The sequence below is a fragment of the Melanotaenia boesemani genome, chromosome 7 (genome assembly GCF_017639745.1).
Source record: "Melanotaenia boesemani isolate fMelBoe1 chromosome 7, fMelBoe1.pri, whole genome shotgun sequence".
NCBI classification, from domain to species: domain Eukaryota; kingdom Metazoa; phylum Chordata; class Actinopteri; order Atheriniformes; family Melanotaeniidae; genus Melanotaenia; species Melanotaenia boesemani.
In genome coordinates, this window is record NC_055688.1 from 21,415,693 (window position 1) to 21,431,721 (window position 16,029).

At 37.8% G+C, this 16,029-nt stretch overlaps 1 protein-coding gene across 3 annotated transcripts in view; it reads right to left on the reverse strand.

The window, feature by feature from the left end:
• inppl1b (inositol polyphosphate phosphatase-like 1b) overlaps nucleotides 1-16,029 on the reverse strand; it is a 21,028-nt gene continuing 4,999 nt past the window's right edge. For 2 of the 3 annotated variants that reach the window (XM_041990528.1, XM_041990529.1), the window contains exons 5-27: nucleotides 15,856-15,996; nucleotides 15,613-15,700; nucleotides 15,378-15,455; nucleotides 15,001-15,138; nucleotides 14,603-14,717; nucleotides 14,405-14,505; nucleotides 14,224-14,326; nucleotides 13,905-14,101; nucleotides 12,555-12,672; nucleotides 12,284-12,380; nucleotides 12,032-12,170; nucleotides 11,831-11,930; nucleotides 11,657-11,745; nucleotides 9,719-9,800; nucleotides 9,163-9,252; nucleotides 8,957-9,070; nucleotides 8,786-8,874; nucleotides 7,772-7,859; nucleotides 7,188-7,340; nucleotides 6,691-6,772; nucleotides 4,814-5,585; nucleotides 4,613-4,728; nucleotides 1-813 (exon numbers count right to left, since the gene is read on the reverse strand). In XM_041990528.1, the coding sequence (XP_041846462.1) occupies nucleotides 720-813; nucleotides 4,613-4,728; nucleotides 4,814-5,585; nucleotides 6,691-6,772; nucleotides 7,188-7,340; nucleotides 7,772-7,859; nucleotides 8,786-8,874; nucleotides 8,957-9,070; nucleotides 9,163-9,252; nucleotides 9,719-9,800; nucleotides 11,657-11,745; nucleotides 11,831-11,930; nucleotides 12,032-12,170; nucleotides 12,284-12,380; nucleotides 12,555-12,672; nucleotides 13,905-14,101; nucleotides 14,224-14,326; nucleotides 14,405-14,505; nucleotides 14,603-14,717; nucleotides 15,001-15,138; nucleotides 15,378-15,455; nucleotides 15,613-15,700; nucleotides 15,856-15,996 (3,184 nt within the window). In that variant the 3' untranslated portion in view covers nucleotides 1-719. Of the gene's footprint in view, nucleotides 814-4,612; nucleotides 4,729-4,813; nucleotides 5,586-6,690; nucleotides 6,773-7,187; nucleotides 7,341-7,771; nucleotides 7,860-8,785; nucleotides 8,875-8,956; nucleotides 9,071-9,162; nucleotides 9,253-9,718; nucleotides 9,801-11,656; nucleotides 11,746-11,830; nucleotides 11,931-12,031; nucleotides 12,171-12,283; nucleotides 12,381-12,554; nucleotides 12,673-13,904; nucleotides 14,102-14,223; nucleotides 14,327-14,404; nucleotides 14,506-14,602; nucleotides 14,718-15,000; nucleotides 15,139-15,377; nucleotides 15,456-15,612; nucleotides 15,701-15,855; nucleotides 15,997-16,029 lie in introns of those variants that run through there. The other variant, XM_041990530.1, reaches the window with a different exon arrangement.

Below are 16,029 nucleotides of genomic sequence, written 5' to 3' on the forward strand. Positions count from 1 at the left end.
GCAGTGTAAGGACAGGTATATTTGTTGCCACTAAGCATAAAATGACACTTGTGATTGCCAAGTAACAGTCAAGTGCTGCTTTATGCTCTTTATAATTGTTGCATAGTGTATAAAGCTACTGATTATTTGACATGATGTAAGAGTATGAGACAGTAAACAAACAGCATAGAGCATATCTTTTTAAAACAGCTTTCCAGACAATCTTCCAGTAAATATTGTGGATTTTATGTCCAATAGGTTTATTATCAGGCTTTTACAAGTTCAAGCTCTGGCTCAATAATAGCAGTATGCAAGGTAAGCAACATAGAAGTGGGTGGAATGTAAACATCAGCCTTAGTGAGCATTAGAAATTGGAGGGTTATTTTTGAGAGCAATTTATGTTTCAATGGAGACAAAAATCAATGTGACCTAAAAATAAATATTTGTTATGTGTCAGTAACTAGAAACAAATGTCAAGGTTTTCCATTCATATCAACAGCTTCCTTTAGCAGCTCTGAGGATGGAAAATGAGCAAACCATAATGTGCAACAAGTACTTCCTGCAAAGTTTTGCAACAAATTACTCTTGCAGTATTGATCAAGTGCATGAAATGACTGCAGGGCTGTGGCAAAGTCCAGGAAACGTGACTGACAGTTAGATCAGACTGCGTTCAGTTCTGAGTTTTTCCAGTTCTAATTTAGCAAATGATAAGATTTCATCTGAAAGTCTTCATTTTAATGTCAGTTCCAATTCCTGGGTAGGTTCTCCAGGATCCTGCGTCGGTGTGAAGGGTTTGCTACTCCTGCAGCACACAGATCCTCTTCAGTGATGCCACTGTTAGAGAAAAGCAGTGTTGGGCATGGATGTGTTCAGAAAAATCACACAAGTCACACAATGACATTGATGCTTACTGTAACTTTGTAATGTTGCAGTAAATCCATGAGGTGTGGGCATTTTCATGCCCCCCATGAACGTGTAAAAACATAAAACTTCCAGAAAGATTATATTTATATAAACAGAACGACCGCTTCAGTGGAAGAGCACTGCAGACTGTTTCAAGGCTAGTTGAAAAGGAGGAATGCTCACAGCAAAGGAAGACTTCCACTGAAGCGTTTGTTCCATGTCAACTAAATTTTATCTGGACTGTTGTGTCTGGGTCAAAGGTTTCCCACAAAGTATGGAAGCTTTTAGGTGCAAAACACAATACTATAATACTATAATAATAAATATGCCCCAAATAATAAACAAAAATATTATATAACTTAAAATAGTTTTATTTTCATTTAGTGTTTTTTTGTTTGTTTGTTTGTTTTTTGTTGTTGTTGTTGTTTTTTTATCTTATTATTTTTTTTTATTTACTTGTTCTGTCCAGGATGGTAGCAGCAGAATGATGGTCTGGCTGCTGTGTTGTTCCGAACAAATTTGATTTTCGAAGGGGAGCTTTATGGGTATAAAGCTCCCTATTGATAAACAGATTTTTTATTTATTTACTTTTTTATTTTGAATTATGGAATTTAATTGATTCTTTGACGAGGCTGAAATAGTCTCAGTACTGATCTGGTCCAACAAGAGGTTCCTAAACTGTTGAATACACAGATTATTTTTGGTTTTCCAGTTCGCAAGGATAGTTTTCAGTGCAGAGGGCAGTGAGGAACATCTGTGCAGAGTTAATTACCATGTTAATTTCATTCAAGTCATCTAGTAGGCACAGTGTGGGGTTTTCCAACTGTTTTCCAATGTGGTTTCTTTTCTGCAAATGGCAAATAAACTGAACTGAACATATCTGAAGCCAGAACTTGCGGTGTGCAAGATCCCAAGCCATGAAAGTAGCTGTTAATCGGGTTGTCAGTGCAATGTGAGCAGATATTGATTGTGACAGACCCACCTTAAACATCCTTTGTCCTGTATAATGAGTTCTATGCAGAATTTTGAATTGTTTTAGTAGCATATTTTAATTCTTAGTCATTTTAAAGGTGTTTAAACATATTTGTGATGATTAATTTTGATTAAAGTTACTGGATACCATTTTAAAGTTGGAAGAGAGGTTGAATCTTCTAGCTTAGTTTATATATATTTTTGATAATAGCTTTGGGGCATTGAGATTCAAGAATTCTGCTACCCTGATAGGTAGCTGCAAGCTTAATTGGTTAATGGTATTTTTTTTTTACACATAATAGATTTAAGCTGGTGGTATTCTAAAAATTTAGTTCTACTGATTCCATATTGTGAAGTGAGTATTAAATTCCACTGAAGAGGAACTGATGTTAATGCTTTTAAAACACTTGTGTGGTTTGATGGCGGAGCTGATGAATGGCAGGTCAGAGATACTAGATCCTCACATAATGCTTGCTCTACATCTAACCATGGTTCATCCAGACCGCTAGGTTTAAGCCATTTGGAGATATATTGCAGCTTGTTAGCTAAGAAATAGTGATTAAAGTTGGGTAGCTCCAATTTACCTCTGTCTTTAGTCTGTTGTAAAGTTTCTAGACTGATACGTGATGGCTTGTTTTTCCATAGAAATTTGGATATATGTGAGTCCAGTGACTTAAACCAGCTGGAGGATGGTTTAGTGGGTATTACTGAAAACAGGTAGTTGACTTTGGTTAGAACCATCATTTTAATTGTGGCAACCTTCCCCATGAGTGATATGGGTAAGTGCCTCCACCGTAAGAGATTATCCTCTTTGGTTTTAAGTAGCTAGACATAATTTAGCTTTGTTAGTTACGATAATCTGGGAGAAATGTCTATGCCTAAACATCTAATATTACTGTAAGACTGTATTGTAGTATTCTGTATGTTTTGTAAGTAACAATTAATGGGCATAACTATAGTCTTAGATCAGTTAATAGAGTAGTCAGATATTGAAGAGAATTTGTTAATAAGTGTGATTGTTTGGGGGAAAAGTAAAACATCATCAGCATAAAGACTTATCTTATGTTCCATATTTTTGCCAAGGATTCCTTTAATCTCTTTATTTTGTCTTTTGGCAGCAGCTAAGGGTTCAATAAAAACTGCAAAAAGTGATGGAGAAAGCAGGCAACCCTGCCTGGTGCCTCTCTGCAAACAGAAGCTTGGAGAAGTTTGATCATTGGTCTTCACACATGCTTTTGGGTTGTTATATAATATTTCTATCGAGTCTATGAAAAATGACCCGAACTCAAATTTGTTTAATGCTGCAAATAAAAATTTCCAGTTTACTCAGTCAAATGCTTTTTCTGCATCTAAAGAAATGACTGTGAATTCCAGATTACGTAGGGCAGAAAAATTTATTATGTTAATTCATCTGTGTGTATTAGTAGAGGAATGCCTACCTTTGTTATTAGGTTATTTTTTCTATCCTTTTGGCGAGAGCTTTGTTGATTATTTTAAGATCTACGTTTTATTAATGAAATTGGACGGTAACTAGATGGAGGTGTGGGTCTTTTCCTGGTTTTAATAGTAGGGTAATATTAGCTAAATTCATGTTTGAAAATATTTTTTGTTTTTCCTTCATTTCTAATCTCATATTGTAGAAAGTGGGTGCCAGCGTTGTCCAGAATTCTTTGTAAAATTCTACTGGGTAACCATCTGGACCTGGAGCTTTATTGTTGGGCATACACTGGAGAACTTCATGGAGTTAACCGGTTGAATGTGGTGAATCCAAGGCCATTTTATTTTCATGTTTTAATTTTGGAAGATTAATGGTACGAAGAAATTGATCAGTATTCTCATGTGTTTCATCTAGTTGTCATTTATATAATGTTTAATAGAATTCTTTGAAAGTGTTATTTATCCTGTCAGGGTCATGGTTGATATTACCTTCTGGATCTTTGACAGAGAATATTGTTGTTTTCTCCTTGTTTGTTTTTAAATTGATTAGCCAGGAACCTTCCAGATTTGTTGTCATGTTCAAAGTTCTCCAATAAATTTTCAGTGTTTCCTCCGGGAGCTTCAAGTGAGCTTCATTTACCTTTTTATCATGGTTCTGAATTTTTTTTTTTTTTTTTTTTTGTGTGTGTGTGTATGTGTGTGTGTGTGTGTGTTTATTAGAGGTTGTGTTTTGGTTTTCCTAGTTGTGTCTTCTTTAAAGTTGTTTTTGACATCAGGACCATTGTATAAATTTCCTCAAGGGGATATTTTCCTGCCAGTGCAGCTCTGGAGTAAAAACACTGTCTGGAATAACACAATGGAGAATCACATTTTTGGTGTGTGTGTATTTGTTTAAGCACTGTTTAGACCAAAGACGTTCTACTTGGCATCATGCTCATCTCGAAACCTGGTTTCCATTCACTAACAAAGCAAATATGAAGCAATCTTTTACCTTAATTAAAAGCATACTTTCTTTTTATCTCTCTTTTAAAAATAAAAATAGTGTATGTTTATATGGTTTTTACTTTTTCCTCTAGTCTTTTCCAATTCACATGAAAAACAAGACTTATATAATTAAATAATAAAAACTAAGAATCAAATGAGAGTGACACAAAGTACAGGTGGACTCATTTCCCAGTTCTTTCACTTCTGTTCATATTGAGATATTCTGACTGTCACAACTATGAACAAAGACCTGTGTTTAAGAGGTTACAGTAATTATGTATTTTTCTGAAATGAAAAACACAAATAATTATCCTCATTGTATCCTAATTAATTTTACCTGAAATAGTCCAGATCATCCCAGCCATTAAGGCTAAGTCCCAGAGTGTATTTTTGAAGACCCAGAGTACTAAGAAGCTCCCGCACAGTCTCTGGTGCACATTTGAGGACGGACACCTGCAATGAGATAAAAGAGAGATCATTTTTTTAAAAAACTGAGAGTAGCGTCCTGTAACATCTGTCCTTGTTAGTGGGGTCACACCTCTTTTTCCCAGCTGTAGTTTCTGTCTCCATGCATTGAAGGGCCGAGTATCGATGGACCTCTCTGCACTAAAGGGAAGAAGTCAACTTCACTGAGGGACTTGGCAATCTGCAAAGCAGTGAGGGAGTTGTCTCCTGTGGGTCCAGGTGACTGCTTTTCAACAAGCCAGGGAACAGAGCCCTGATGGTGTGCCAAGTGAGTGGGATTGTAGGGAAGAGCTGATGACTTGGCTGCTTGGATAGCATTGGCTCCTGCTGGAAGAGGCTGGATATGATCCCTTCTGACTTTATCCCTGATGACTGCTGAGTGATTCATGTACAAGTTCCTAACATTGCATTCAGGTTGGACAGAGTCTTGAACATAATTTACTTTTCCTTGGTATTTTTCTCTAGGCTGAGAAGTCCGCTCTTGGTACTGTGGGATGGCATTACATGAGGGTGGAGGGATTGGAGATGGGTTTTTGGCTGGGAAAAGCTGATAGGAAGAGTTGGTTGGGGATGTATGGATGTCTCTGGCTGGTGTGCACTGAGGCAGAATGGCTGGAATTTCTATTTCTGTAAAGTCTGATCTGTGACAGGGTCTCTTGTCAAAGCCCTGACGACCTGAGACTTTTGGGAGCTGCAAGGCCTCATTACCGGACCAGATCACCTGAGGGTCTCTTCGCTGGGGAAGAACCTCCTCCGCTCTGCGTGGGACTGATATGCCTTCAAAGATGAAGTAGGCAGGGTTGGTGTAGCTGCTTGGAGTAAGTTTAAGAGGGACTCCAGAGGGCCTGTAATGAATTATACAAGTCTTGAATTTTGCTGGCAAAACTACAAACAAATGCTACTGAAATTGCACATAATTCTCAATCATTTCTTTCACAAAAGTCTGAAATAGTCTCTTTAACACCCACTTGTAACTTAAACTAAAGTTGCCCAGTACTAAAAAAAAAACATGTCTGTACTAGTGTGGGCTTGTGGTAACAGGTCCAGATGTGAAAATGAAATATAATTTTGTATTACAATTTAACTGAAGTTGTATTTCTGTCACGGAAACCTTCCCCAGGAACTTGGAACCTTTGGAGGTTCTTTTTGCATTTTAATCACAGGGATAAGGGTCTAAGTTAGGTTCTGGGGGAATTATAGTCAGCTTTTCATAAAGGAATTTGGATCATGTGGTGTGAGCTGTTACATAACTGCAAAGTTAAGTTTTCATTGTGATACACCTAACATGACAGCTTTGACTGTGCTGTCAAACAAGACCACATTAACAAAAATTATTGATATATCAATGGATCTGTGAGATCAAACTGATTTTCTACATTGTACCCAGATTCTACATTGCTGTGCAGCCCATTGATTATATGATAATGAAGTTTTAGAGGGTAACAGTCTATTGCTTTTCATCTACCTACTGATGGGTTGCTGTCTCTTCAAAAATGGTGTTTTTTCAAAGTTTAACCAGTGAGTATTGAGCCATACCCAATCATTTTTAAGGCCCCAAAATTGGTATTTTTCCCTGCCCCAAAATGACCTGCCTGTTCCTGCGCTGTAAACCCCTTAATTTAGCTTTGAGGTTGGAGCTTGAGGCACCATAAGATCCCGGTTACATAAATGCAGGCAGCATTTTGTTAAAACTAGTAAGTTGCAGATTTCTGTAAGTTTAGCATTTAAACCCGCTTTGCTGTCACTGCTCATCTCATGTCCTGTTTTGTCCCTGTGAACTATTTTGCAAAGCAGTAAATCATAGTCAAAAGCAGGAATGCAGGAATCTTCTATAGTAGTAATAACATGTTTAAAGAATATTTGTGATATAATTTAGATAGCATGTACTGCATCATGTTTCCCCTACTCATGAATTCAGCAGGATGCCCAAAAACACTGAGAAGTCCTCACCTGGTTACTGGGATCCGTGCTGTTGCAGAAGACATTTGTCCCCTCCCAGCACCTTTATCATTTTTCTCAAAAGAGAACAACTCTGCAAAAGTCAAATTACAGGAAATGGAACAATTCATTTTGCAATGAGCATTACTTCTTCAAAGTCTGTGAGCTGCATGCAGGCAAAAGGCTATTGCCACTCTGCAGTCACACAGCATACTGGTGTTTGTGTGTGTTGTGCCTGACCTGGGGGCATTATACCCAACTGTCCTGTTTCAGTGTCTCAGGATGCATCTGGTCATGGTCAGTCAATCAGGAGCCAAAAGAGGAAGCAGTCGATAGATATCAGCAAGTGTAAAGCCAAGCCAGGGATCATTGAGGAACCAAATAGAGGAAGCCATGTGAGACTCACAGGAGAGTCAAAGAATGTAGTGATAGTGGAGGTGAAGGTTTAGAGGGAAGTGATAGTGCAAGCAAGGCAGAGATTCAGGAAAGAATAGTTTTGGCCAACCCACCATAGATCTTCTGCCGCGTTGCCCGTCTTTCTTTGGGCACATGGACTCTGACCCGTCCTCGTATGGAGCCCATCTCCTCACCTCGGTGACTCAAAAATGTCTCAAATTGCTCTGACGCACCAGTCAGCGAGCGCAGCGCTACACAACATTCACCTATGGCAAAGATATTTCTTCTTATTAAATGAATGGCGCAGTGTGTCCAGCAAAACTAGCTTATGTGTGTCATGTTTTCTAAAATCTATGACAATACAATCATCAGATGATGACGTTGTACAACATAAGTATTTTGTTTTTGTTGAATAGAGCAAAGAACCTTTCAAATTTAAAATTTAAAAATACGTCCATTACTTTTAAAGCCATAGTTGCTTTCAAAATGTTACTCTATGTTGGAGAAAGCGAAGCTGAATGGAGAAAGCATTAAATATTTTACACTAGTAGATATGCTGAAGGTAAATTTAATAAACAAAAACATTCCTATTTACAGTATATAAGATGTGCATTTGAAGATGCTGATTATCAACCTCATTAAAATAATGAGAATTCAAAGTTTAATAGTTGAAAAAAAAAAAAATCCTGAGACTAACCGTATGACTCAAACCCATCACAGGACTTTACAGAAAACAGCAGGTGTTGGCCCTGAAGATGCTCCATGTCAGACATAACTGGAAAAAGCTATGACATAAATAAACAAAACACAAGTTTAAAAAAGATTTTTGTATCACACTGCCCTGTGCAAAAGTCTTGAACCACATTTCATGTCTTTATGTGGTCGTTATGTTTTGCTTCCAGTCTCACTTTTAATCTTTAAAGTGGACTTGATCGACTGCAAATTAATTCATTTTTAGTCCAGTTCTTGTATTTGACTATTTTCAGATGAATGTGTTTTAGTTGTTAATTCACTTCACAGCAACCTATAAATCATTCAAGCATAAAAAAAAGCCTCCCAGTATAAGGAATGAACCAGAGTTGTGTCAACACATGACAGATAACTTAGCAAAAGAAGCTACTTTGTTACTAACAGTCTGTCACAGCTGCATCTATGAAAAATTAAATTAAATTAAATTAAATTAAATTAAATTAAATTAAATTAAATTAAATTAAATTAAATTAAATTAAATTGACAGTAATAAAATAATATTTCTGCATCAAAAAAACTTGGCATATCTGGGCATGGTCTGTGGTGTGTCATTAACAATTTGAGGAAACTGGATGAGTGGAGGACAAAAGACCAACAGCAAATCTAGAAGAACAAAAGGAGCAACATCCATAGAAGAACTTAAAGATGTCCTTCAAGAAGAATGGAGAACTATTCCTGAAGTCTGCTTAAAGAAATGCCAAGAAAAGCTTTAAGAGAGTTCCGGCTTTGTTAAAAGTGGTCACCAAATATCGATGTGACTATCAAGCTCATTAGAATTAAGTAAACTATGTTTTAACCCGATGTAATGTATTTCTGTTTCTGTTTGCCCGTGTTTCAGTAAATCATTGAACCTAATGTCACATTTTTCTGGTGAGATGTAAAAAAATGAGGGTTGTCTTAAGATGTCTGCATGGTACCGTGAACTCCTCAGCCAGCTATTTGAATGGGCTCAGGCTCTCACCTTTGGTAGCTGTTTGAAGGACCAGCCTAGTTTAAGAAACCCTGGTACATCACAGCTCTGTGAGTCATTCTCACTGGAGCGTCGCGTCTCTGTAAACAAATATCACAAGGAATTATTGCTACTTCATTATATTGCATTGCTTTGCAAAGCCTTTTTGATATGACATCATACCTTCAAGGCACGATGAGTGAAACTCGATGAAGAACTTAGCCTTGCTCGCTGTCTTTACTATGGCCTCGATGCCTTCAAGCTCAATCCAGGCCCTCTCCACACTGGGGTTTGAATCTGTTCAAATTGAAAAGAAAGTCTTCTGTAATTAAAATGGTTCAGCAATATTCAAGCTATCAGTGCTCGGAAAGCCACATCAATAACAACACCTGTTTTGGAGCTGCATGGTGTCATCACTCCCACTTGGAAAGTGGCAAAAACAGGTGAGTGATCACTTGTGAAGATGTCGTCTGTGCAACCTAGTAAAAGACAAACCTTTGGAATTACTTTGTTATCAATCTAGCAGTTACAAAATGACTAAATAAACTTAAGTATCTATCTCAAATGTTCTTTAGCTGACATTGAGCAGGAGCACTGCAAGACACATGATCTGCGTGTTATTTCAACATAGAAAAATGTTTATCATGCTGTTACTTGGTATGTGTCATGCTGTTCTAGTTACTGAGGTTAGTCAGAAACATTTCAGGCTAGCATGGAAGAAATGACCCTGCATCTTTATTGGCAAAAGACTGGTATGTGGGTGTTTTGCATCATCATTTGTTCTACAGAAAAAGACCACATGTATTCAGTTTTAGTTATGTTAAGCACTGATATAAGCAGGACTTCATACAACTGTACTCCTCGTCTGCATTTTGTGGAAAATTTACCTTCACAGTCAAAGCTTTTCTGGGTGTTTGTTTTTCTAAGAAATTCTCTAGCTCTCACCATATGCAGTGCAGATGATGTGTGTTTCAGGGTAGGACTTCCACAGAATCCTGTCACACCATGACGGAACATTGACCCGCACCTACAGAGAAAGGTTTTGACACAATATATGTAATGCAATGTAATGTAAAATATATTTATATATAGAGAGAGAGAGAGTTTACGCCTATGTGTACTTTCACTCCTATTACGCCAGACATTCCTGCCTTAGACAGGGGTCTAATTCTTAACCAGCTATTTTAGTTGTCAGAACAGCTGCTGTCAAAGTCATTTAACCCTACAGATTTCTGAAATAGGATTAAGTTGCAAATAAATGATCTTAAGAAGTGTGTACTTAGAACAAAGCTGTGGTGGCTCAGTGATCTGGCTTCTGGCTTAGTGATTGGAAGGTCAAGGGATCAAGACCCAACACTGTTAAGATGTCACTGCTGGGACTTTGAATAAGGCTTTCGACCAGAGGCCTGTATTATGAAGCAGGATTAACAGTACCGGGATATCTCTCTGTTACCTGGGTTGACTTATCCAGACATTCGCAATTCTGATAAGCCGTAATACAAAGCTGGTTATTAACTCAGTAATTGAACCCAGGGTTTTTCAGTCTTGATCAACACGCACTAACATTAAAAGGGGTGGTGTTTGTAGAGCCTGACCAATTGCAAACATGGAGAAACCCTGCAGAGCAGCATACTTTACCACTGAGGAACAAACAATTATACTTTTAAAATATTAAGAATTCAAAAGGCCAAAAGCAGCACTGTTGCCGCAGCAAAAGCCAGAAAGTAATGTTGGAAGAAAATTGTCCAATCTGCCAATCTGTTTGTTACATCGAGTGCTTCCTCAGTGCCCCTCCTTTCCTTTATATTTTATATTAAATTCTTTTGAGGCTCAACACACCCTCCCCTGTGTATTAATTCTTCACCATGAAGGCACGAGTAGTTTTGCTTTCCATAAATTCTTGGTTCTGCAGTTATGCCATGTGTGACCATTATTTTTAACCTCATTATTTCAGATGTAACCCTAGTCTAGTGGATATAAACAGACTTGGGAATAAGCCAAAAACAAGAACAACAACATAACTTAAAGCGGTCAGTGACAAGGCTTTATTTCTTCACACCATCTCTGTTGCATGGATATAATCCATTTAATTTATTTAATATTGTTTGCAGCCCAGCAGTTGACAAATGTAGCGCAGTCCATCCAATGAAAATCTGTATCTTTCATATAGAATATCACTAGGGACATCAAACTGATTGCATCTATACCTACAAACGATTTTGCTCCTAAGCGCTCCTCTCATAATCTGCACACTGTCAACAGGATCTTCTAAAAGTGGGCAAGAACTGATTGGTCAGGAGGTGGTGCTTTTATACTCGTTGATCTCTTATCCAGAACATAACCTGCTCCAGAGCAGGGTAGCCATTCAGCTAAGTTACCATGGTGATTTGCCCCAGTAAGAAGTGATCGCAGGACAGAAAATCCAAGGTTAACCCTGACGTTACCATGATAAGAGAAAATCCTTCGTGGTACAGGTCCCAGAGGGTGGTTCTGGCTAATTTATAGTTTTCTAACAAGTTAATATGGAGCTGGACATTTGCTGGATATGATCACTTCAAAAAGACTTTTTTTTTTTGTTTGTTTGTTTCCAGGATCTTTCCTTGGAAGTTGTAGTCTGCCATGGAGTAAAAACAATTTAAAAACAAAAGTATCAAACACAAATTGACTTTAAAGAGGTCACTTATTGCATCAGTCCAGCTCCAGATTGGAATGACCAAATGGTAAATCTTGTAACTCCCAGTATTGTAAATATAAACCTTGATTAAGGTAAAGCAATACTTGCATCAGTTCAGTTTTTTTTTTTCGTTTTTTTGTTTTTTTTTATTAGCATGCATGTTTAATCCATCATTCGTTTCTACTTCTATGCTGTGAAACAAGACTCACCCCTGACGTCTTGTATTTTTGCCAAAGGTAGCAGTCTCGAGAGCCCCTTTCATACCGATAAGTGGGTGGAAATGTGATCTTCTCTTCCTCTTAACCATGCAAAATGAAGTAAGCACATATTAAATTAAATCAAAATGAAGACTGACCATTATTTAATTAAATACTAAAACTCACTGAAATTAGGAAAGGCCTTTTTCTTTTGTCGTTCTCGGGTCAGCTGGTCTGCACACATGAGCTCCTCAAATTCTCTTTTGGATACATGTTTCAGGATGTCCTGCAGTTAGTGAGAACCAGATTGATGCAGGATATTCCACACGAGCAAAATCAATAAAAAAAAAAGAATATTAATCCTATTAAGAAAGCCATGAGTCTGACCTGTACGTCCAAGTCAAGCCTGTAGTTGAGATCTCCACACCAGAAGAGATGAGTGAAGCGCATACTGATGTCAAAGGCACTAAGCTGTTTGTCACCCAGAGAGAGCAGTCTGAGGATATCCACAAAGTTCTGATTCCTCCTGGAAAATCCATATATAGTGCAAGACATAAATTATGTTGGGTTTTTTTGTTGTTTTTTTTCAAGCAAAACAGAGCTCACATTTTTCTGAAACATACAAAAAGCACTATGAACCTTATTACTTTCTCGCTCCCAGATGTCAGGTGGCAGTTAACAAAGCCAAAAGATGTCCCACTGAACTGGAGGGAGACCCCGACTGCTCCCTTGTTTCCTGAAACAACCGAATCAGTCAACCTCAAACTTCAAGGTTAATAAAGCATGTTTTGTTTTTGTTAAACATGTAGAGATATTTTGGCTAGTCAACCATGATAATGTGCATTTTATCTATTTGCTTTATGTGTGTGTGAGAGAGCGAGAGAAACCGTGAGATCATGCAGAGGCCTACCCAATGTGTTTCCCAGTCCAGTCTTCACGCTGGCTGTGTTCACATGGCTGATGCGACTCTCATGCTCCGGCTTTACAAACACAGCAAGCCTCATATTCCAGAGGGATTGCACTGCCACCTACAGAGCAATATGTCACATTACAAGAAATTATATTTTCTTTTGTCACACTACCCTCAGTCAGTGGTTCCTCGTGATCTTTAAGGCTCTCTAATCAGATGCATTTTCATGTGAGCTGAAATAACCATCTTTTTAAAAACATCATGCAGTTACAACGTTTTCCTCCCAAGTGAAAAAATGAGAGCGCCTTAAAGCTTGACATATCCAGCTAAATGCATATTCTGAAATTATTAAAACTTTTTTCCTCTGAAAGGCTGCAAAATGTGATGAACATTGCTTTAGAGCAAAGAAAACTATGTTTTATGTTATACATTGCACATGTTTGTGATCCATTTTGACCAGTTGCAGTATATGCATCTATCTCCTTTTCCATCCAGGAGCAGCATTAATGTGCTTAACCACCCCTCAAGTCTGATAGGGCCTGAGAACATTCTTCATCATTCTGTTAACATGTCATATTTATTTTTATACTATTCATTTATATGAGGGCGCATCCAACAATCTATCTTAAAGGCCCAATGTCTGAACGCTTAAATACTTTAGTCATCTTTCCATCTTCAGAAGCTCAGAATCCAGTGTAATAGTGTACACTGATAATTCTGTCCTCTACCTTCTTTTTTTGTAGAAAAGCTTCAAGTTTAAGGAGGTTGAGTTTTGTATTTTCTGTAAAGCAATACAAATAAATCAACTGAATAAGTTGTGTTGTCCAGCATAATGTTTTATACTCTTTAAACTCTTTAGATTGTCGGACAAGTTTTCAAAAATCACTTTTGCCTTGATTTTAGTGAAAAATCTGACAAAAAATGCAGACGAGTCTATTTTAATTTGAATATTTTTCACATAAAAAATAAATCAGTAAACTAATAAAACTGTAAAAATTAACTCAAATTAAAAGTCTTGCAAGAAGGTGACGTTTGTAACAAATACTGAATACCTGATTCTGAAATTTAATCTTAATTTTGTACGATATATTGATCAGGAAGAAAAAAAAATGTTCAGTGGCAATTCAGTGCCAACACTATCAACCTCAGAATAAACACAGAAAGAATGATTCATCTCTTTTTTTTATTTTTTTTATCATTTACATTTTATCTGTCATTAAAAAGCTCCTGGTAGAGCTACAAAATGATATGCAGATTTTGATAAATGCCATGATATATTTGATTTATGTTACATTTGCTAGATGTGAGTAGATGCAGTAAACTGAAACAAAGCTCAGAATAGAGACTTACCTGTTTGAACTCAATCTGAGTATAGCTGCGAAGGGTTGCTTTGATATGTTCGGTCCACTCTTTTTCCCCCTGAGGGTTTTCCTGAGTCCCCAGTGCATAGATGTCATGAGGGAGCAAAGCTGTCGACTCATCAGGGGTGTGTCCCAAACCACAGCAGGTCACCCAGGATTGCAGGCTTCGAGGGGGAGGAGAACCACCTTTGTGCACAAAAAGAATCCAATAAACCAACCGATCAAAATATTCCATATACTGGAATTCAGCACATTAGAGTTTCCTTCTGCCAGTCAGTAAAAAAGGCTGTCAACGTGGTATTAATTACCCATATTCCATGTGCCAACAAACACAGAGACCACATCCGGCTCACTCCACTGAGAGTGCCTGGACTTCATCAGTAGAAGCAGGTGGCAGAAGGAGTCACATTTCTAGAAATGACAAATATGAATCATGGTGAGAGAAACAGTGGATTCCAGTTAATGGTACATCTTAGTTTCTTGTCTTACCCGAGGACTTTCAAACGTCATGTCCTGTGGTGTGTTGTGGTGACTGTCAACCACCAATCGAACCTTGGCTGGACTGCTCTGGAACTTGACAATCTGAAGAACTGATGCACGGGAATCATAAGGAATCTTGTACACATTGAATAGTGGTATCATCTCATAATATATGAATACATGCAAGTAACAAAATAGGATCTTTACTTCTGTCATGCGTGATCCTCTCAATACCAAACGAGCCAGCCTTCCTGTCAAAAAGCAGCACTCCTGTGTCCACATCCACAGAAACAGTTTGCCTGCCATACCTCACTATCTTTACCTGCAACACATGCAGAAAAATGACTGTTAATTCAAATAACAAATGATGAATGTGTTATATAGGAGTATAAGAAGTACCAAACTGGTCTAGAACTTGTCTAAATTTAGCAGGAGCTATCCATGGCTAAACTGGGTCCCAAGCAGACACAATATTGAAATCAGGTTTAGTGCTCACTGGAAGTGTCAAGCATATGTGTTGACACTTTGAACAAAAACAGAACAATGTACCTGTAAGCAGACTAACTGCAATAAGACCGAGTTGTCTGTAAAGTCACCCTGTTTACCTGAAAGGAGTGGACAGGCAGCTGTCTGGTGTTGTTCCTTGCAGGTGTTACAGTGGTGGGGTTTGGTTCAGGAGGGGATGGGCTCGGCTGCACTGCCAGATTGTGATTGGTCACTGCATCTTGTAATGCTTTTAAAACCTTTAAGGGAAGAAAATACTGCAGTCTTACAGTGAAACAGTTACTGCACATTATAATTTTTCTCATAAAAACCCTCTCTGAAAATCAAAAACTTATTTCTGTCACTAAACTGTGGTAAAATGTGGCTTTATTAATGCACTAACAGTTGTTGAAGTAAAAACATACAGAGTTTCTTTATTCTAAACCTCCTGACCATGTGACCAAGGGTTGAGTTTATTAAGTAATCATCATGAACACACCTTCTTCTCCAATGAAGAAAGGAGGCTGATCAAGGCTGAGATCTTGCACAACAGGCTGTCAAACTCCATCTCTGGACTCTTATTCCCAAAACACATGACAGGATGCACAATGAGTTTGTGTATATGACAACACATGATAACACCTTTTTTTTCCTATGATAAACGATTCTTTTGGAAAACCTGTCATTTGTTATTGGTGTTTTTAAAAGGTGTAGTGCATGGTTTGCATTTCTACCTGTGGCTTTGTGGGTGTTAAAGAGCAGCTAGGGTGGTCGAAGACTTTGGCCAATGTTTCCAGACTTGAGAGAGTCAAATCAATCTCACTGTAGAAGCAATCAATGATAAATAAATATGTTACATTTAGTCTAAATTGTTGTAGGAAAATCTAACCTATTATGAATCACCTAAGCACATATGTTTTACCTAATGTAGCAAAGACAGAAGATATTTATTTAATTAGAAGTATAGTGATGCTAACCTGTTTAAGCCTTGGCAGGCAGCTCCCAGAGTACACTTGAGGTGGTACAAGGTTGTTGCTCCTTTATGCACATTTTCAATATCAAGAGGCAGCTCACTGAAGAGGTAGTCACCGAGAAGGCCAATCACCTCGGCTGCTGTACTGTAAACAAACAAAACAGATAATATTCAGACA